The sequence below is a fragment of the Rattus norvegicus genome, chromosome 16 (assembly GCF_021556685.1).
Source record: "Rattus norvegicus strain SHRSP/BbbUtx chromosome 16, alternate assembly SHRSP_T2T, whole genome shotgun sequence".
NCBI classification, from domain to species: Eukaryota; Metazoa; Chordata; class Mammalia; order Rodentia; family Muridae; genus Rattus; species Rattus norvegicus.
The window spans coordinates 1,357,380-1,379,831 of NC_141549.1; the positions used below are offsets into that span (position 1 = coordinate 1,357,380).

The 22,452-nt window shown below is 51.4% G+C and overlaps 1 protein-coding gene across 2 annotated transcripts in view; it reads right to left on the minus strand.

Annotated features, from left to right (window-relative positions):
• Positions 1 to 974: 974 nt before the first annotated feature.
• Positions 975 to 22,452, minus strand: part of Zcchc24 (zinc finger CCHC-type containing 24) — a 52,101-nt gene continuing 30,623 nt past the window's right edge. For both annotated transcript variants that reach the window (XM_087588574.1, NM_001108394.1), the window contains 2 exons: positions 8,877 to 9,041; positions 975 to 4,770 (listed from right to left, as the gene is read on the minus strand). In XM_087588574.1, coding sequence (XP_087444700.1) covers positions 4,657 to 4,770; positions 8,877 to 9,041 — 279 coding nt within the window. In that variant the 3' untranslated portion in view covers positions 975 to 4,656. The remainder of the gene's footprint in view (positions 4,771 to 8,876; positions 9,042 to 22,452) is intronic.

A 22,452-nucleotide genomic window follows, 5' to 3' on the forward strand; every position in this document is an offset into this window, starting at 1 on the left:
GTGGGGCTGGAGGCCCTCTCACCAGCCCCTCACTGATGGTACCAATAGTCAGTCCATCATCACCCCCACACACACCTTTGCCACCAGGACCATAAGGGGACTCCTCAAACCAAGTGATGCTCAAGGGGCACAGTGCACCCAGGGCATCTTTAAGAGTCCAAGGACACAGGGCTGGAGAGATGGCTCAGCGGTTAAGAGCACCGACTGCTCTTCTAAAGGTCCTGATTTCAATTCCCAGCAACTACATGGTGGCTCACAACCATCTGTAAAGAGATCCGATGCCCTCTTCTGGTGTGTCTGGAGACAGCTACAGTGTACTTATATACAATAAATGAATAAATCTTTTTTAAAAAAAAGAGTCCAAGGACATATTCAGACCGATGTATTAGCATTGCTGCCTCTGGAGGTGACTGGTGAGCTGCAAGACTGAAGGGAAGTCCTGGTCCTTGGCCGAGAGGCTTCAGGGACAAGTTGCTTTATCCCTACAGATGCCAACCGGTGACAGCCCCATCCAGGCCTTCCTTTGCTCAAAAGAACCCTCCTATTCCCTCTCCTCTGGAGCCTTCCATTTGTTTGCATGTGATGGCAGGGTCTCGGACCCTAATCCTGGCTCAAATTCAAGCATGTGCAGCCACACTGGAGCCCAGAGCTGCAGTTGGAGGCTGTTACTCCTATATATGGTTACCCAGGAGTGAGTCCCATCTGAGCTAACGTGTGACTTAATCTGCTGACAATCTCACCCAGTTGGGGCCCCACTTGGCGAGAACCCTCACTCTGGAAGAAGTGTCCACATGAGGGCAGTGTCCCATAGTGAGGCTGGGAGGAGGCGGGTCATTGGTGGAACAGGACAGAGACAATATGTCCAGCATTGGAACCAAATGCCACCCAAGTTCTTCCCACCCCTGCTTTGTCCCACTTCTGTGAAAAGGTCCAGCGTTTCCCGTGTTCCCTGTAAACAAACTCTCGAGCCTCCATCTTTCCAAAGTCCTTTTAATACAGCACTGAAAGGCTATATTTTCATAGGCAAGCTTTATATAGTCTCCAGGAATAAGGCACACAACGGAATGCCACCCCGAGGCCGGCCCTTTCAGGGAAGTCAGGAACTTTCTCCATGCACCCTCTAGGCGGGCTCACGGGTTCTGTTTGTCTTTTTAGCTGAATGCACACACACAAACAGACACAGACATGGACAGGATCACCACACAGGGTTGAAGGGAAGTTGGCCATAAGAGCAAAGGACAAGCCTTATTGCCACTTCGCAGAAGATGGCTGCAAAGACCCCTTATTTCAGTATTAGCTGTTGCACTGGCTACAATGTAGTGAGGTTGGATTAGACTTTAAGGTAAATTCAAGTCCATTAGCACTAGAAGGCAGGTGTGAGGGCTTAGTGGACAGATCCGAGTTCAAAGAGCTTGGGGCTTCCAGGCAGGACTGGGACAAGGAGGAAGCCTGCCTCGGGGGTTCTTGTACCTCCTTGGGTCTTGCTGACAAGGTCACTGGGCTCACAGACCAAAGGATCTGTTCGTCCGATGTGTCCTCTTCCCTTGTCCATTTCCTGCCCTTCCCCTAAAAATTAACAAACCTGTAATAACAAGGCAATAGTACAAGGATGCAGGGGAAGAGTCAATGCCACCTGTCATCCTTGGTGGAAGAGACACAGGATGGCTATTCCCTTTTTGCCATGTTGTCCATTGTTAACGTCCCTTAGAGAGGCAATACTTCCAAAATACACAAATGTATAAATACAAGACAAGAGCATATTAATAAGTCTAAACACTTGAATAATACACTGGCTGCTTAATACTGATATTTTCATCCAAGGAAAACGAAATTAAAAAAAAAAACAGCTTAAAAGATTACGAAGATTTTTTTTCCTCGTTAGAATTATGTACCAGCTTCATATAATAATTCTATGTAGATAATATTTCCTTCTTAATGTAGTTCAGTTGCATACTTTTTACAGACCAAAGCATAGAAAAAAATGACAAGAAAAAAAGGAAAAGTTCTCACCATAAATATCTTCTTATAGCTCAACCAGACTTGCAAAATATATCTAAAAATCAGTTTGATGTGTACTGCGCTTTCCAAAGCACTGGAGGCTAAAAGCATACCTTTTTGTTGTTTTCAATTTCAATAGTGTCAAGCCATCACATTTTTCTTTTTTAAAAAAAGACCCTCAAATATATACAAACAAAAATCCCTATGAAGAAATTTGGGGGTTGGAGGGGGAGGCCACCAAGTTCCACGTCCAAAGAAAACCTGGTAACCATGCAGAAATTTTAACATCTATGAATTTTTTTCCCCAAAATACACACATAGCATTTAAAAAAAAAAGAATTCCGTGTCAAGTATAACTCAAAATAAATACAAATTCACAAGTAGAGCTACTGAATACTTCATATGGGGTAAACGCCGTTCTCTCTCAACTAGATCACTAGATCTACTGACTGCAAGCGATTGTCCCTTTTGAATGTACTACAACCACACACTTTCTTGTCCCCTGGGCTCCTAGGCCCTCTGAGCATTAAGTCTTCCAACACCCAGTCTTAATAGTGGTATCTTTTGCTAGCCTCAGGAAGGTCACAAGTTCAGCCAAAGCATTGCAAAGCAGGGCCAGGAAGAGACTGCCTGGGGTGAGAGGGGCCTGGCTGTGCACAGACATCAGTCTAGTGACCAAAATGTCTCTTTAGGCTGATAGCTAACCTTCTACTGGCCCTGGCTGTCTGAAGACTGTCACTAGCTCTTTGCATTTTTGACTCAGTTTACCTATTCCCGACTTGTCCCCGTTTGGGACACAGGTACACTGTCCATTGTTGTGACATTCTCTTTAGGGCCCCCGGTGGGATGCCTGACAGAAAAGGTCCTTTCCAAGCGACAGGAAGCTTGGCACGGAGGCAGCCCTAGTGCAGCAGCAAGACTGGGAAACCCTTGGTGCTGGGTGCTCACCGTCTGCAGCCCAGCATGCCACCATTTGAGGGCAGCGGGTGGAAGCAGTCTGGGCCACCACACTGCTGTAAGTCTGGGTATACCTTTGCTAAGTGCTGAGAGGGTACGTTCTCCCACAATCCACCCTGCAACTAGCTGCTGCAGACACACGGCCATCTCTTCCACTTAACCCCTGGACCCTCGCTTAACACTTCACATGACTCCTCAGTCGTACAAGACATTTTCATTTGAAAACAAAGGGCAGCTGGGCACCATATGTAAACACTGAATTTCAGGCCTATTTCATGGTCTGATTTTTTTTCTCTCTCTCTCCATAGAAGCATAGTGTAGGGCAAAGTCAAGCAACTCAGTCCTGACAGCTGGTGAAGAAGAGAAAGATAAGAGAAATTCAGCTTGTCACAGGGTAGGGGGTGCACTGCTGACCCTGGCCAGGACGACAGCCCCACCCCTGGGACCATGTGACATGCCAGGAAATCTCTCTCTGCCTCCTTAGGAAGTAGGAAATCACTATCTCCAGTTTCCAAAGGAGAGGTTCTGTGGCTCATTTTAGGCTTGCCCATGTGAGGGGCTGAGGAGGAAGAGGAGGAAGAGGAGGAATCATCTTCTTGGGGGATGGGAACACCAGGCAAGGAGGACTATAGGAGAGGACCTGGCATCATTCAGCCTGACATCCTAAGTGACTTTCAGAACAGAGGCTGGAGGGCAGTGCACCTGGATCTCTAAAGGCAGATCACCCCCCAGTGACACTCTGTGTTCCAGAGGCAGCCAGCTCTCTTCTAGAACGTCAGAGATCACTGGGACCTCCTGCTTTCTGGTGGCACTTTGTCACTTAACTAATGGGGAAATTAAGGCTGGAGATGTCCTTGCCCCAAATGGCAGAAAGTGGCTCCAGAATGCCAAGGCCTGCATCCTTCGTGCCTTTTACGGGCTTTTGCGGGGTGGCATCTCGAACATGGGTGAAGGCTAGGGGTAAAGAGAGAGCAGCTGACAGAACCCAAACCTACAGGACAGTCTCGGGGCATCATGGGAAGTGGTGATGCCTGATGTCCCTAGGATGTCTTGGCACACTGGTTACTGTTCAGTCTCCCCCTGGGCTCACCCTCTGCCTGCCTGTCCCATTGGCGGAGGGAGGCTGGGTTTAGCTACCAGGTGCAATGCGGTGATGTCAGGGCTGCTCAGATTTGAGACTCAGTGTGGGCAGGGACAGAAGGCCACTCAGAAGGCCTCTCCTCAGCAGCTGCTAGAACAAGTGACTGCCCTGTGGCTACAGATCAGGAATGGCATGGGGCTTCCTAGAGTGGTTTTTCATAGGAGGCAAGCTGCAAGGTGCTGGGTAGGAGAGGGCCTGGCTGGTCTTGGAGGGAGAACTTCCCACAGGCCTTGGGATTCACAGTTCACTTAGTGTACTGGTGTCACATGCAAGGTTGCTTGCCCCAGAGACACTCAGGAAGAGAGCTTGCAGGAACATCAAGACCTCTGCTGGCCTCTGGCCTCCTACGGAGCCCAGGCCTATGGTGAAGAGTCCCTGATCCTCCTGTCTCTGCACCCTGTTGGGAGCATGTCGGCTGCTCTGTCAGCACGTGAGACAAGGGCACAAGTCTCCTCTGTGTAAGCCACAGGCTTGTGACATCTCCTTGAGGATGGGGACATTCAGCCCTTTGGGCAGCACAGGGAGGTGGCAGCTGAGGGGTGCTACAGTGGTGGCCAAGGTCACTGCACACGACGACAGTAGTAGCCCAGGACCTTGCACTTTTCGCAGAGGTGTTGAGGGTGCTCCTTGCTCTGGTCAGACACGTCCAGGCCATCAGGTTTCTCCAGGGGTCTCTGCAAAGAAGGGGAGGAAGGGGCCGAGGGGAGGGGGAGAGAACCTGCAGTTACAGAGATAGCTTAGCCAGTGCTTAAGCATCCCACCTTTTGCTTGTTTGCAAACATTTGTGTCCTGGAGGCTTAGCGGCCTTAGACCCAGAACCAATGGCAGATATGTTGCTTGATCCACAGAGAGATCTGAGCAATGTGCCCCCTCATCCCCCAAGGAAGATCAGAGATCTCCCAAATCTAGTCCAGAATAAATTCAGAACAGGGGCTCAAAAACCTCTACCAGATGAAGAAACTGGGGTTTCAAGGGAAACCCCAACGCACATCTGTCCCCTTCAATCCAGTGGCCTTGGGGATCAGTTATCCTGAACATAGCTATGTTTCAGCCCATGGGACGGCAGGGCTCTTAGTTATATAAAGCCAATCTGGGCTCTATAGTCAACCCCAGGCAAAGAAACTGAGGCCCAGGACCGTCGTGCCACTTATACAGGATGCTCGTCTTTAAAGCGTGTCATCCATCACACTGCTCATTTGCAAAGTGTGGAGCAATCCCAAGGGACGCTGAGTATTGGTAATGTGAGCAACAGGAGGCACACAAAGTACCCCTCAAAAAAATCACACCTGCTAAGCGTGTGTTCCTGTGTATGCACATGCCTCAGCATGAGTGTGGAGGCCAGAGGACAGTTTGGAGGAGTCAGTTCTCTTCGGCCACGTGGGTCCTCGGGTTTGAACTCAGGTCATCAAGGTTGGTGGCAAGGTCCTTGCCCCTCGAGGACCTCACCGGCCCTCAACCTTTTTTGTACTTTGGATGGTTCTGGGGTTCTCTGCCTCCTTTCCCTCCATGACCTACCCATAATAGTCAGCCAAGGACCTATAAATATTGCAAAGATCATGAGGAGTGGCTCTGTAGTGGGCAGTATTTCAGTTGGGGACACAAAGACTCTTATCTCCCTCTAAGCCCCAAATGACACCATGGCAGCAGAAGGGTCCTCTACACAGACTTGGAGGCTCAGAGGAAGCTGGTCTGGGTCATCTTGGAGCCATCTGCCAAGAAGAGGGGAACAGAAACTATAGGCTGACATGGGGTTGGGACAAAGACGCTTGGACCCAGGAGGCTCAGGGAGGGGCAGTGAGATGGACGCTGTAGCCCGCTGTGTAGACTGTTAATTACTTAAGAGCAGCAGGCTGCTGTTCTGCCTGGACCAGGCTTGATCCAGGCTGACAGTCAGCGCAGATAGGCAAATGGATGGAGGGTTCTGTTTAGACTGCCAGTGCCCAGAGCTCTACCTTTTAGCTGCCCTAGAAGGGCGTATCATACAACTCAGTCCTTTCAAGCTTTAGCTACAGAGGAAAGGTCTGGAAGAAGGAGAGCCTGGGTTTGCAACTGAGGACCTTCCAGGGGACTGGCCTCACCACCCCCACCATTCTACCCGAGCAGGGGAGAGGAGAAAGAGCTCAATTGAGGTCCCAGAGGGCTGTTTAGCCTCTGTATGGCCTTGACCTAATGACCTGACCCCTATGAGACACCATCTCTTTCCCTGCCGTAAAGTGGCGGGCTGACTCTTTTTCAGGGAGTCACTCTCAGCAAACCTCGTAAAGACAAAGACTAGACAGAAGCATGCTCCTTCTAGGTCCCGGTGTTGTTTAGTCTTAATATTAATGGGGATGGAACAGTTATACAGGGTCACTCAGTGTAGAAGGTGGCTAACCCACCCCCTGCTGCTCCAGGTGTCCCAAAGCATTCTCCTGCCAAGTCTCTGTCTTTACTAGGTTTGCTGAGAGTGACTCCCTGGACTCCATGAAGAAGAGCCAGCCACTAATCTCCTCTCTGTGTAGACGGGCATGCACCCAGGGTTGGCTCATGGTACGTTCTATATGAAGAACTCTATCTGGAGCTTTAATCTGGGTCCCTGTGCCTTCATCCTAGATGTATCTGGCACCCAGGGCCTTCTGTGCTCTCTACTCAGCTCCCAGAGGCGACTAGTGGAACCCTGATATGTCACCTCCCCCAGGCCAAACCCAATCTATCTAGTCAATTTCCTCTCTCCCCACAGCTCTTCCCAGGCCCTCCGTGAACCAGCTTTCTAGTAGAGGAGAGAGGGACAGGAGTGGGCTAGCCTACACTGCCTTGGCTCCTCCTTTTGTGTGGCCAGGCACTGCCATGGAACTCCGGCTGCCTCAAGGGGACAGCTTCCACGGGAGTGGTGTCTACCACAGATGAGGAAACCATAAGCCATTTAAAACTCCTGCCCAGAGGCCTCCAGAGAGGAAATGGTGAGCCTCAAGCCCCGCACTCTCGGGGAGGCTGCCTGTCCTCATCCTGGGGCCTGGGGCAAGCTCTAGATCTCATGTCCCACCCTTGTCCTGAGAACTCACTTGCACGGCTCTGCCCACCCTTCCAGGCACTGCTGTCCTGGTTTTCATTCCAGGGCTGACAGAGCCAGAGCTCCCACGGGTAAGGGCAGAGCCAATGAGGAGGGCTGAGAGGCTTGAAGAGTATTCTGGGAAATGGCTCTGCTCACGTCTCTGCAGTGTGTCCATAGGTCATAGTATCACACATCAGACAGCTTTGAACACTACTTCTGCCATTCATTGGCTGATGGCTGCTACCTCAGCTTGCCTTTCTGCAGCCTAAGCTAGCAGGTTAGTGACAAGTGTTGTCTAGGCTTAGTTCTGTGTGCCTGTATGTGCATATGTGTCTTCATATGTTGTGCATGCATGCAGGTGTGTGTATGGTGTGTGTGTGTGTGTGTGTGTGTGTGTGTGTGTGTGTGTGTGTGTATCAAAGAGAAAATGAATGTCTTAAAGGACTCTATAACCACAGAGCTTCACAAAGACGTCGTAATGTCTGTGTGGACAGTCAGCAAGTCATTTAGCCTTTCTTTGCATAATTTTCTCCTCCATAAAGTGTACCTAATAGAAATCCTGTTCCATGGGTTTGTTGTGCAGAGTGGTTAGAAGGGTACCATGCATCAGTTAGTATTAATATTGAATATTATCAGTAATGCTTTGAAAGAGCTGGACGGTCAGCTGAATCCTTGGGAGGCACTCTTGGCCTACACTCACCAGCCCTAGCCTTAGGCTCCCTTAAACTGCTTTTCTCCTTGGCCTTGGCCAATATGGACTCTGGCCAGCTGCTAAGACTTGCTTAGCCTGAGCCTCAAGTTGCCAGTGGGGAGCTTGGGGGAGCTGTCAGGATGACTCCCCTCGGTGGAATGAAACACCCAGCAGCTGGGACTGATCTGTGAGTTTACCCCCCCAACACCCCCCAGCAGGGATGCAAAGCCCATTAGTGTTTTCTTCTCTTCTGGGGTGGGGGTGGGGGTGGGGGCTGGGTTGTCTGGGGGAGACACAGCTGGAGCCTGACAGGAAACAGATGTAGTGGGGGCAGGGCTTCTCAGAGGAGTGAGGTGGCCCAGGTCAGCCCTGGAGGAGGGGCAAGAGCCTTTTTCCATGGGGCCTGAGGACAGGCTTTACTGCCTCACAAGGAGAACAAGGAGTAGTACTCCCAAATCTCAAGCCAAATACTGGCTGGATGAGGGTGAGTGGGAAGCATAGAGCCTCGAACTCTTGGAAGCTGCTTCTTGATTGGGCTCTTCTATGTGGAAGCAGGCTAGCAGGTCAGCAGGCTACACTTAGGCTATGGGGAGGAGGAAGGCAGGGAAAGTCAACAAGGACCGAGGGATATCTTGGCAATATGGAAGGGACCCCATAAGTAGCCTGTTCTACTAGACACTGGCCCACACAGGAAAACTGCCAAGTGTCCTCTGGCTCTGAATGTGTCAACTGGTTCTGCCTTTCTGCCTAGGTCATAAGACAGTCTGAGTTCCCCAGACTTGCAGCCCAGATCCTCGGAACCCACACACTGGAAGACTTGTAGAAACCGGGCTGTCCTAATTCCTTATCCCAGTCATTCACCATGGCCTACCCTTTATGCCTACCCAACCCACACACCTCAGCTTCAAGCTCTATAGTATGGAGTCAGTTAAGCCTGGGAAAGAATCACCTTCCAGGGGTCCTGAAAGAACGCCCTGCGACTCCTTCCACTCCCACCCACTGCAGGCTGCTCAATCCCGCATCTAGTTCCGCCCTCACCCCAGGCCCCGCCTACCCACCTGCTTGTGTGGGTACACGTTGATGTGGCACTTGATGCACTCCTGCCCCATGTTGGCCCAGGAGTTTCCGCTCATCCATTTTCTCTTGCATTTTGGGCACTTGTACTCGCCAAAGCAGCGCTTCTTGCCTTGGTACGGTGTCAGACCCTCACCTTTGGGGCGTGCCTGGAGAGACCGGAAGTAAATACAGGAGAATGAGGGCTCAGCCTTCAGTTTCCCCCCAGCCTGCATCCGGACCCTGTGTGCTAGCCCTTTTGTCAGAAATCTAGAAGGCAAGAAGGTCGCCTTCTCCAGAGCACGCACGGGAATCCTGCAGCAGAAGTTACCAGTTACCCCAGCATAGAGACGGCAGGGTGCAAGGCTTCTGAGGAATCCTTCACTATCGCTATGGGGCACAGGTGCTTTGTCCCACCAGGGATGTGACAGAAACCAGTGCCTGGCTCTCGTTTTGTGAAGGGATTGACCTGGGCACAGGAGTAGGGTAGCAGACAACCTATATGCCAAGGAGACATTGTAAAGTGCTTCGGTTACCTGGAAAGGGGAAATCTGCCAATATCGTAAAGAAAGGGGGGGGGGGGAGGCTGAGGTTACTAAAAACTTGTGATGAGAACAAAGCCTCTGCTGGGAAATTGAAGAAAGGGAGATCCATGCTAGTTTTGAAATTGCATCCCCTAGTTCCAGCCCCAGAGCAGGCGTCTTGAAATGCACCTTTCTCCATGAGGGGAGACCATAGCATCACTAATCTAAAAGGTATGAGATCTTCTCAGAGGAGGTTTGACAGACATCTTTTATAACGAGCAAGAGGCATCTTTGCATGCATTGAGGAATGGTTTGCTTGGGCTGGAGAGATGGGTCACTGATTAAGAGGACTGACTGCTCTTCCAGAGGTCCTGAGTTCAATTCCCAGCTGGTGGCTCACAACCATCTGCAATGGGATCTGATGTCCTCGTCTGGTGCATCTAAAGAGAGTGACAGTGTACTCACATGCATTAAAAAAATCTTAGAAAAAAAAAGGATAAGAATGGTTTGCTCATATTCCTCGGAGTGTTTCTGTGAATGTTTAAAAATATTTTCTGTGCACGTGTGTCTGTGCCTATACATGCAGGTGCCTGTCACAGTCAGAAGAGGGCGGCAGATCCCCTGGAGCTGAAGAGCCAGTCAGTATGGGTAGTAGGAACTGTACTCTGGTCCTCTGAAACAGCTACAGAAGTGCTTACCACTGAGCCATCTTTTCAACCCTAACCTTTTTCTTGTTGACTTGCAACTGCATTTTATATATGAAAGGAGCTAGTGCTCTCCTATTTTTTTTCTTGTTGACTTGCAACTGCATTTTATATATGAAAGGAGCTAGTGTTCTCCTACCTTTATTTCTTGTTGATTTGCAACTGCATTTTATATAGGAAAGGAGCTACACAGCTTGATGCCTCCACTGAAACATGATCCAATGATCCAATGCACATACGTCCGTACTTCACCCTCTCCTACTGCCAAGAAATACCCACTGCATGCCAATGACATGACGCAGGGCATGCTGGGCTGCTTCTCAGTCAGGGTTGTCATAAATAAAGCGCTGTGAGCCTACACACATGTACGGAGGATGGTTTGTAAAAGCTGGATTTCTTACCACAGGATTTAAAACCGGGAGACAACCCATAACTGTGGACTGTCACCGGCCGTGGATTTTCACTAGCCGAGGCTGAGGCATGGCTGACGATTAGTGTTCATTCTCTCCAAGTCACCTCTTTGTGCCACAGCTCCCTCCGCACACCTCCCCTGCTTGGCTCTCGTGGGCTTTGAGTTTGAGAGGCCTGGACAAGGCTCTCTGCGTGTCATCAAGTGTGGTAGCCAGCCTGGCAGTGACAGGATTGTCCAGCAACGATAGAGGGGAAGAACTTTGAGCCTCATACTAGGTTTAGCAAATCAGAACGTGTGTGTGTGTGTGTGTGTGTGTGTGTGTGTGTGTGTGTGTTGTATATGCATACCTGTACCCATGCATGTATAGGCTAGAGATCAAACACAAGTGTCTTTCTCAATTGCTTTCCATGTAAAGACAGTTTCTCATTGAGCCTGGAGCTCACCAATTCAGCTTGGTTGGCTATTCAGCTCCAAGAGCCCTCCTGCCTCATCTCCCCTGTGCTGGGATTATACACAGTGCCACCCCAGCCAGCTTTTTCTGTGGGTGCCAGAGATTAAACTCAGGTCCTTATGCTTGTGCAGCAAGCACTTTACCCATCGTGCCATCCCCCAGCCCAGAACCTGCATTTTGACAACCTCTACCAGGTTCAGGAAGCTTGGGCTGTGGGATGATCATTGCCATGGTAACTCCCTGAGTGACATAGCAACAGAGCATAGAGGTCAAAAACAGACCTTTAATTCTAGCACTCCAGACAGAGGTAGAGGCAGCCAGATCTCTGTGTTAGAGGCCAGCCTGGTCTACAAAGCAAATTTCAGAACAGCCAGGGCTATCCAGAGAACCTTGTCTTAAAAACAAAACAAAACAAAACAAAACAAAACAAAACAAAACAAAACAAAACGGGGCTGGAGAGATAGCTCAGCAGTTAAGAGCATTGACCATTGACTGCTCTTCCAAAGATCCTGAGTTCAATTCCCAGCAACCACAACCATCTGCAATGGGATCTGATGCCCTCTTCTGGTGTGTCTGAAGACAGCTACAATGTACTCACATACATAAAATAAATAAATCTTAAAAAAAAAAAACACCACCAACAACAAAATAAAAACCCCAAACCCCAAAACAAACCAAACAAACAAACAAACAAAAAAAAAAAAAAAAAAAACCCAGACTCTGATCCAAATCCTGCTTCTGTGACCTTGGACAAAGTGAGAAGAGGTGACTGCATCTGAAAGTGTTTTGGGCCAGTGAGAGGACTCAGTGGGCAAAGCCCTTTGCTGCCAACTCTGATGATCTGAGTTCAATCCTTGGAACCCACGTGGTGGAGAGAACCAACTTCCACAAGTTGTCCTTTGACCACCATAGGCATGCTGTGGCACGCGCGTGCGCGCGCGCACACACACACACACACACACACACACACACACACACACACATCCACAGCACAACCTTTGAAAAGAGTATTCTGAGCATTAAGGGAGATGCTAGAGATAAGCCCTGAGAGCAGCAGGTGGCACATACGGTAAAATAGGGTGACAGGCACTACTATCATTTACTAACCTGAAGCAGTGCCAGTGTGTAAGATAATAATTTCTATTATTCAGGCAAAGACTAGTGTTCAGGCAAAATAATAAAAGGAGGATTGGTGTGAAAATCAAAACTTGGAAAGTAGGCACAACGCAGTGGTGATTTTCGAGTCACCTGCTTGACGTCCCTGGACTTGATAGTCAGTGTGACTTCAGGTTCACTATGAGCCCTGGGAACCCGAGAGAGAGCCACGTAGTGAGAGACACAGCCCACACAGTCATGACATGGTCAAAGGGGCTCCTCTGAGGATGAGCTCTTTAGGCATCCGGTTTGCAGGTTTTCTGAGTCCTTCTGAGGTCAATTTCCCCACTGCCATCCAGCACCCAGTGCCCTGGCTCTGAGCTGCCTGTGTTCATAGCCCGCTTGCTTCTGTCATCCCCAAAACAAGGCACCGTGGCATGTGCTCCCCTGAGTTTCCAGTGGTGTCTGCCTACGCTGTTGAGGGACTGATGTGGCTGGGGAAGTGGCTTTATTGATAAACTGTTTGCCCTGTAAACATGAAGACCTGAGACTGACCAGGAACCCACTTAAGTTAGTCTGGAGTGGTAGTACATGCTTGCCATCCCAGGGATGGTGAAATGGCTGGTGGAGTTAGGCAGAGCCCTGGAAGCTCTGGTACTTTGGCGTACTTGCTGAAGTTCCAGCCGAATTAAAACCCTGTCTCAAAAGGAAGACAGATAGCACTTGGGTTGTCCTTTGACTTCAATATTCACATGGATACCACACACACATGCATGCAGCTCTGCATACATGTGCACACACACATGCGTGCACGCGCGCACACACACACACACCTACAAATAGGTAGGTGTCTTGCCACAGGTGGCTTTTCCTTAGCTGATGGAGGGATAGGGCCTGTTCCCAGCAGGCTGCCTCTGGAATCTGGTTCTGTAGAGCTATTCTTGCTCAGAGACCTCAAGACCTGGGGCTTGCCTACCATATCTAGGCCAAGGGACAGAAGTGGGGATCAGTTCATCCTAGCACATTAGAGCAAAACATTGCATCCTAGTTAGGATTCAAAATAAACTGAATTTCAGTCTCAGGATGTCTGATTCAGAATTAGAGGTGATGGGAGCCCACAAAAGTAGTAAGGTGTAGGTTGTAACTAAAGGGATAAACAGGCAGTTGGATAAGAAATGAAAGGGGATCTGAGCCACACCTCAAGGTTTTAATATGCCAGATATCCAGGGTTGGGATGCCTGGCCTCTGATAGGCCCAGATGTACCATCACACCAATGCCACACTGACAGGCCAGATGCTGGCAGCTCCCTAATGCCTCTGTCCCATAGGACAAGCTCAGATCCTGGACTCCAGTGTCAGATACCTAAATCACAAGCTGGTTCGACCTGCTGCTACCCAGTGACCCACAACAAGTCCCTCGGTACCTCTGTCTGTTTCCACATCTGGACACCAGATGCTGATCAAGGGCCCGAGCTGCAAACCCGTATCCTTGCAGGTGCTTAGCTCAGTCCAGGCACATGCAGCACTCCTGCTCAGTGACTATTGGTGTTGGGGCTGAGGCCTGGGCAAAATCCAAAGGATATTTTGGAAATGAGATGACAGCCTGGGAGCTGGTGTAGTCCTCTCTCCCAAGGTGTGAGCCAACGAAGAAAGAGGAGTGAGGTGTCTTCATCTTCTGGAATATTATTCCAGCAGGACCCTCGGGAAGTCAAAAGAAAGGCTGCAGAAGCTCAGATCTGTACCAGCAGAGGGAAGAGACCAAGCATCTGTGGGACGCTACCTGTGTCTGGGCTTTGTCCTTAGGGTTCACAGCCTGCCCGGCCTCTCACTGCAGTAGGACAGCTGGTGAAACTGAAGATTCAGGGTGGGGGAGTGGGGAAGGGCAGGATGCCCAAGAACATACACATATGAGAGGCCGAAATCCAGGCTCAGGAGGCTCTGCTGCCTGCTGTGGCTCAGCAGAGAGATCGTGAGAAAATTCCTTGGGCCTCCTCGCCAACCCAGCTGGTAGGTAGGTGGGGGGCAGGTATTCCTGCGCCCTCCTGCAGGGGCAGAGGTGGCGGACAGGGCAAGTTTCAACAGCAGCAGAGAGAAGGGCCACAGGCCAGCAGGTGGGCAAGCTTCAAGGAGTCACTTCCTGGAAGGCTCTGTCCTGACATTGTTTATACTGACCAGTGAGGGCAGGGCCCACAGCCCAGAGAGAAGGTGGTTCAACAGACTGCCTCCCCTTGCCTCCTCACTCCAGAGGCCTGGACTCTTCTCACAACGGTCAACAGACAGCTCTGCAGGGGTTACCACTTAGCCAAGCAGGCTGCCAGGCCCCAGCAGGCTTTCCTGACCCAGGCTACCAACCCCCTTTACCCTACCCAACAGGGAATGACATCTGCCAAGACCTCAGGCATGGCTCAGTGAGTCCCAGAAGCTACCCCCGGTATCACAAACGGGTCCTAGGTACCACAGTAGCCAGGAGATTTGACAGATGGCACATGAGGGATCCGGGAAGGAAGGGCCTCAGACCTCAAGACTGTGGCTGGAATAGTAGCAGAAAGGCAGCCTGAGAGGTGGGAGGCCACACTGGTGTGGGATGGGGAGGGGAGGGGAGAAAGGAGGGGAAGGAGCTTCCACCTAGGAATATCCATCCTCCAGAATGAGGTTCTATTGGCCTTCCTTCCCTTCATAAGAAGGCCTGGGAGGTAGTGAGTCCCCTGTCCCTAAGGCAATGTAAGCAGAGCCTGGGTAAACAACCACCAGGAAGCTTGCCAAGGGGACCTTTGCCCTGGAGGAAGTTGAGCCTGGTAACTCTGGGAGTACTAGCTTCACAATCCTCTGGACTCTGGGAGCTAATGAAGGCCTGCCCCTGAGGCAGACATGAAGAGAAAGCCACTATCAGGTGCTGCTGGGAGCAGAGGCTGGACAGGTATCTCCTCCTGCATTTCTAACAGTCGTCTTAAAAAATGGCCTTACAGTGGCCTTAAGGAAATGATCAGAGATATGGACCCAAAGCATTTGCAATGATCTTACTGCAATGTGATTTAGGGCAAATGGGACAATCCCCAGCAGGTCCCAGATGTTCCCAGGGGGTGCACAACAGCGAGGTGTTGAGACAGTTACTGTGAACATCCCAGGAGATAGCACAGTGGGTAGAGGCAGTTGCCCACCAAGACTGAGGACTAGAATTTGATCCCTGGAGACTACATGGTAGAAGAAGAGAACCGATTGCAGCAAGCTGACCTTTGACCTCCACGCACATGCTACGGCAACCATACGTAAACCAAAGGTTTTAAAAGGTATCGATGTTTGGGAACGTGCTTGAGGGAAGGGAGGATAAGAGAGGGCATGCTGTGAAAAGGAAAAACACACGAGAAACAGTCCAAGGCTAGAAGGTTTCAGAATTTGGCTGTAGGGGATGGGTTTGTGGATGGATTTCTTTCTGCTCAGGCTCTGGCCTAATGAATGCATGCTCCGCCCCCATCTCCTACCCGCACTCACAGAGCAAGTTCTACTTAGAGAAAAGCAATGGCGACTACCCACCCTGACCACCAGGGGGCTTCAGGGGCTTTCCCCAGGCAGTGGGAACCCTTTGGAATCAAAGGTGACTTCTTCCTTTAGTTCCTACTGTTATCCCTGCAGGTGTCGACAGTGGAGAGGGCGGTGGGCCACTCTGGTTGCTGGTTCTGTTGGACCATGATCCACAGAGCTACTTTATCCTTGTCCGAGACCCCTATCTGGAGTCCCTACAGAGCGAGTGAGTCGTTCTCGAGTAAGCTTGGTCCCCTCGTGGGCTCTTCTTCATAGAGATGTCAGTCATTGGTGCTTCAGGTGGGGCATGACAAGGATGCTGTTCGAAGGAGGGTAGGGTGCCTATTCTGAGTTCAGGCTGGATACTTTTCTGAATACAGGGTTCTCTAGCTGTGGTTTTCACCTCCTCCAGCTACCTAGGAGGACAGACCCTGGCCAGAACAGCACAAAGAACCCATCGCGCATCAGGGAGGTGAGAAGTGGGAAGTGGCTACCACTGTCACAGGTCTCTCTGGGCCTCAGTTTCCCTGTTTCCAGGAGGGCGTAGGTAACCTCTGGGCGGGGTCACTCACCTCCCTGGATGTCCATCATTTCACTCTGTGTATACCTGGCAGCCCCTTGGGCATCCTCCTCATGAAGCCCTGAGTTGGCCCTATGCACACAGATGAGAAGCTCTGGCCTGAGCCAGAGGGGCAGGGAGAGGAAATTAAGAAGAGATGGGCTTCCAGTCAGCCCCATCCTGCCCTGTCTGTGTGCTCTCTTGCAGCCTGGCTACTACAGTGGCCTTGGCCTTAGGGGTACCAGCCCCTGGGTCTCGGGATCTGACATGGGCTTCCTATGGTTAAGCTCAAGAGTCTTGGGGGCTGACCACAACCTCACCCTGCCTGGGCTCTGTAAGGCTCCATGGCTCTCCCTGGAGGTCAGAACTTCTAACTGCAAGTCCTTCCTCTTGTTTTCCCTGTGCCTCTCCTGAGTCCTTTAGTTCCAAGTAAACAAGCTTTGGAAAACAGATGTTAGGCCCTGGCTCTTCTAGGCCCTTCTTGAAGCCCATTTCTTTGTCTGCCCAGTGAGAGAGACGGGGCTCTGGAAGAGACCCTAACCTTCAACGAACATCCCTATGAACCACAGAGAGCCTAGGCACCTGCACAAGGCCCCACTCCTGCAAAACCAAGACTTGAACGCCACTCGCTGACTCCAGTGTGACACTTCCCACCCAGTACCTGGCCTTTCCCCGAAATGGCTAAGAAAACAAGAGAACAATCACGCTCTGAGTAACACAACCCTCTGACCTGTGACCCTAGGCTGACATATCAACATTCATTCACTCAACCAACATGTATCATACACTCACTCTGACTAGACTGTGGAAAATTCCAGGAACGTGGAAATAAACAAGATGGGGACTGGGCTGCTTCCACAGAGCACAGTCTGGGGCCTTCTAAAGAAGACCCTTTCTGGGCTCATGGCCCACAGCTGGCCACAGCCTCTAAGGTCAAGCCCAAGGATCAATTCATGTCTGTGGGATAGTAGAACTGGCTGTAGGCAGAGGTCACCCTGACTTCCCAGGTAACGATTTCTAACTGGTGCAACAGTTTCCTCAAAATCAGCCTTTGATCTTGGTGTCAGAGAAAGAAACTGAGGCTTGGGACAGAGTAATGAGGCATTCATCTTCACAGGGTCATGTTTGAGGTCAAGTCTCCATCCAGAGCTCAAACCTGCACTTTCCCTCCTCTGTGCCTCAGGAACCCTCCAACTGTCATCCCTAACGCATATGTCTGCACAGCACAGCCGGGCAGTCAGGAGGCCCCAAGCTGTGGCAGCCCACTCCTGGCAACTGCAGGCTTCCAGGAACCCTAGAGGAAGCCGTCTGTGGAGGGACAGGTGGGCTGGGGACATGCAGCCTGCAGGATGCTGGGACAGAGGCCACTCAGAGAAGCCAGCCTGGCTTCCTCTGAGCCTCAAGGGCCTCCTTGTCTGAGTTCAACGTCTGTCCATGTCCCCTTGCCAGACCCCTCCCTTTTCTGGGTTCCTGCCACAGCCCCACATGGGCCCAGAAGGCCCAGCCCCTGGGCACCCCCTCCTACTCCACAAAAATGCCATCCCTAACCCACAACACTAGGGTCTATAAGAGTCTGGGGAACAATGGAAGCTTTCACAGTGACAGGAAAAGGCCTCAGGAAAACCCTGGGGAGGGGGTTGTGGGGTGAGAGAGAGGAGAAAACAGAGAGGAGGGGGAGACCCGGGAGAAGCCAGGGAGAAAAGGACAGGTCTCTCTCTGCAGGGTGACAAGGAAGGGTGCAACAACGGGCAACATCAACCAAGAGGGAGGAGGACACACATAGGAACCCCTCAAGGGAGACCACAAGGCTCCCCAGGAGGTTCAGAGAAGCCCACCCCCACCCCGGCACACCACATGCCTTTAGGCTGTGTCATGAACCATAGAAGCAGACCTCACTCTCCAAATCCCACACCAGGCTGTTAGAAGTAATCTCGGGCAAAACTCTTTGGAAAGTCAGGACTTCTAACCATGTGCACAGCCACTCTCTGGCTATCTGTTTCCTGCCTCTGGCTTCCCTCCACTGGCCGCAGGGATGGGATTGGGGCCGAGGGCAGGGAGGGGAAGAGGGGCCTTTGTGGAGAGGTGGAATGACAGACAGGCATTGCAAAAGATTCAACCTTCCTCCCTGCTGTGACTTCAGACTTGGGCTGAGTAGTGCCTGCGGAGGGAGGGGTGGAGGGAAGATCTGCAGCTACCCTGTTCCTTGCTGGTGACAGTTGGTCACTTCAGTGAGAGCCCAGGACCCTATGTATACCATGTGTCCTTGTGTACCCATCCAGCAGGTCCTTTCTTCAAATGATTCCCTTCTCTCCTGCAGCAGATATGACCCCGGTTCAACTAAACAGTCCCCCAACAAGAACTTCAGTGGCCACTCCAGACTTGAGGTGCCCGGGACTGCAAGGACAGAGAAGACACATGCACACGTGACAAGGAGGCCTCTTTCTATCTGGATGTCCTAACCTTAGCCTATATTAACTCTTTCTGTAAAATTCAGACTCAAAATTTAAAAACAAAACTCAACTTCTTGCCAATAACAGCACACACAGCCCTACTCCGTTCCTTTGGCATCCTGGAGTGCTGATGCTTTTCCAGGATCCTTCAAAGGTAAAGCTCAAAGGCCGTTCCTCCCAGGCTCCCTGGGTTTAATTGGTCTCCAATTCTGACTCTGTTGCTCCATGTTAGTTAGTGGCTAGTTGAGAGCCTTCTTCTAGAGAGGGCGGGACTTCAAGGGACTGTGTGGTCTGGGTCATGTCCTTCCCTAAACTCCTATCCAGATGCCAAACTCAAGAGTTCATCTTGGTGTTTAAAGACATTTTGCAAAGTTTCCTGGCTCACCATAGTGTGTGAGTGTGTGTGTGTGTGTGTGTGTGTGTGTGTGTGTGTGTGTGTGTGTGTGTGTCCATGCAGGGCCCTCCTGCTTCTCCTAGGAGTGGCTAGAGAAGCCCTGGACATGAAATTTCGAGTAGAGGCATAAAGAGTACAGGTCTCTCAGGCAGGAGACCTGGAGAGAGGCTAGGTCTGCCCTGGGCAGGGTACCTCCCACCCCTAAGATGACTCTCCTTGATGTGCAGTCTACGGTGCACACTATGAGGTCTTCCCTGGAAGAGCCTGCCCACCTGGCTGGAGGGAGGCCCTGCCCAGCTCTAGGGACAGGCAGGTGACTGTGCAGGAGGTGGGAAGGCTACAGGCTACAGAGACTCTGGATGTGAGTGCCACAGCTATAGGAGGAGGGGACAGTGAGCTCAGCTCAAAATAGCAATGGGGGAAGGGTGTGGGGTGGCCAAGTGCCAAAAAAGAGATCCGCTGCACCCTGGATGGGGGACGCTGAAGTCAGCTGTTTGGGGCAGCTCTGGCAGGAGCCTGAGGCTGGGGCTTCCTCAGCTGTCGGCTGCCTGGCTTGCCCTTCCACCCTTAGTCCTAGACTCATGTCAACCCCCTCACTGGCAAAGCTGAAAAGAGCAAGCTTTCAGCCTCATACCTATGAACACCCGAGTTCTGAGCCCACAGCAGACCTGAGAACCACAGGCACTGATTGTACCTAGTTCGGCTGAGGCCGGCTATATGCTCGAGTTGTGACTTCACAGTAACCACTTCCAGGTGTGGAAAGGAAGGCCCAGAGAGGTTAATTCATCTGTCTAAGGTCACTAAGGAAAGGACAGGCTGGCCTTGAACCCTGGACCTCTGACTATTGTCTGATTCTGTCACTGGGGTATGAGGTCCAGTTGTGGTGATCCAAAAGGGCAGGACAAGGACATGAGTTAAGAGGCCCCTGTTGCGAGTTCCAGCGTCTGCAACTCTTCTGATGATTCCTGGGCATCAGCTGGTGTGAGGTGCCACCACCATGTGGGTAGAACACCCAGAGTGTCCCACCTCTTCAGAAAGAGTGCCCTGCAGGTGAAGAGCCTCTTGCCAGGCTCCTGCCCAGAAGGCCCCAGCAGTAAGCAAGGTCAACCGACATTCCCCATCTGCATCCTGCTTCTGTATGTGAGGGTGGGACCAAGGCTGCAGAACTCACCCTTCCCCACTGTCCTCCAGAGCAAAATGCGTGCTCTGCAGGCTAAAGTGCAGAGCACTCCACAGCTTCCTGCTCTGGGTGCAGTTTCTCCCAGCAGCTGGACCATAAACTCCTATAGATGAGGATTCCAAGGCACAGAGAGGGTGGCAGTTCCCTCAAGGTCACACAGCCAGGAGGTAGCAGAGGTGGCATTCAAAGTCAGGGTGGACTTCACACATTGAGTGCTTCCCGCATAGTCTCTTTTCCAGCTGGTCTCCTTGCTCTTGTCTATGGGCAACCTCATTCATCCACAAAAATCCAGAGGAGGAAGGAGAGGAACCCATTACAGAAGTCAATCAGGTCAGGGCTAGTTAGTGACTGGTCATTCTTGCACTCAGTGCCCATCTCAGTCCTACAACCTGGCATATTGTGTCAAATTAGTCAAATCTAAAGGAAGCAGTGCTTTCTTCTAGAAGCTTCCCTGACAACCTTCTGTGCCTGGAGGCTTCTGGTCTCTCACCTCTTACAGAGCTCTTCATTCGGCTCCAGAATTCACTGCAGGCTGCTGAGTGACAGGGGTACACATGATCTTGGGCACAGCTCCTTTGCAGTGCTGATGAACGGTGACCCCAGGCACAGACCTGCCCTCACACAGTGTCCATCCTGAAGACCTGTAACCTTGGAGCCGGCATCTCCCTGGGGCATGGCCACCCTGCCACACACTGAGGTGAGTGTTATAACCCCTTTCCCTCACCTCAAGCAAAGCCTCTTGTGTCCCCAAAGCCACACATCTTTGAAGTCAGCTCTTATCTTTCTGACCCCAGGGATTCAGAATCTGGAGGTTTATTGCCCATGCCTGAGCCCCGCTGAGAAGGCAGCAGAGTAACGTGCACGGGCCCACCCGGAGTCCCTCAATCTTCACCTTCAGTTCATCCCCCCCCCCTCCGGGGGGTGGTTTGCTGCTGGTCTGAGGCCTCATTTTGGGAAGAGTCCTGAGCACCATGATGCTACCTTTGGTGTCCTTTTATAGCCCAGGAAATAAGGCTCAGAGAAAGCAAGCAACCTCCTTAAGTCACACAGGAAGTTAAGAGTAAAAGCCAGGAATGTAGCCTAGGTTCCTTGGCCCAGGAGCTGGGCAGGTTGCAGGTTCGAAGGTGTCAGCCTGAGGCTGGATGGATGGCCCAGCAGTGTAGTACAGGACTGGCAGGGGTGGCTTGTCGGGGAAGGAGGGCTGGCTTCTTGGCCAAGCCCCAAACCTGTGAGTCCACAGCATCTGGAAATCATCACAGGAACAATGACTGCAGTGCAGACCTGGCTGCTTGACTCTGCTCTGCCACGGTTTGTTCGTTCGGAAAGCAGAGGAATGGGACAGCCACACCTCCTGCCCCCACCTCCCCACCAGTGTTTGCCTTGGCACCAGCATATGCGGCTCCCGATGGGCCCAGCTGTCGGGAGCCGTCAGCCCTGAGCTTTAGACATGGAGGCCGATGGCCAGAGCGGGTGACCCCAGCTCAACCCTTTGCCCTGCCTGCAAGATCAATGGCTTGAGACTTAGCTTCCCTGGCCTCAGTTTCTCTGCAGGGTCTGTTGAGGCTGGCCTGGCTGCTTCCTATATAGTGACATATGTCTGACAAATTGTCCCCAGGTCCCCTGCTTGTCTTTGGTAGGTCAGTTGTGAGCAAAGGGGCACCTAGAAGGTGCTAGGCTAAGTCAGCCAATGGCTGGGTATGTTTTTCCACCCGCCCCACAGCTCTCCATTCATCTCAACCAGAATGGGCTAGGCAACAATGTAGCTGAGGCTCTGGAATAGGACACACCCCAACCTGCCAAACTCTCAGCCAGTAGACAAGTACACACAGTAAGGATCTTATTAGAAACAATTTCTGACTGCTGGGAAGGAATATGGTGCTGGAATGGAGCCCAACAGGGATCTATCTGACTCTGCGTAGAAGCCACACTGTAGGGTATCTAGGGCAATAAGGAGGACCATTCCTGGAATCTGAAATTGCAGGACTTGATCCTGACACCCCGCACACCTACCACTGTGCTCTGTGGTCCAGGGCTCAGTTTTCCCATTTGTCAGCAGGTGGAGGTGGGGGGGTTATGTGGAGGTCAATCTGCATCTGGGGGTTTACCCCAGGTACTTCCCAAAATACAACAGGATGCCAATGAAGATCTCTCTGGAAAAAATGTCCCACCTATAGACAACACTCAGGATTAAGAAGCAGATGGTTTGAGTGATGGGTGGCCCCCGACCATTGCTGCTTCTTTCCTCCTCCTCCTCCTCCTCCTCCTCCTCCTCCTCCTCCTCCTCTTCCTCCTC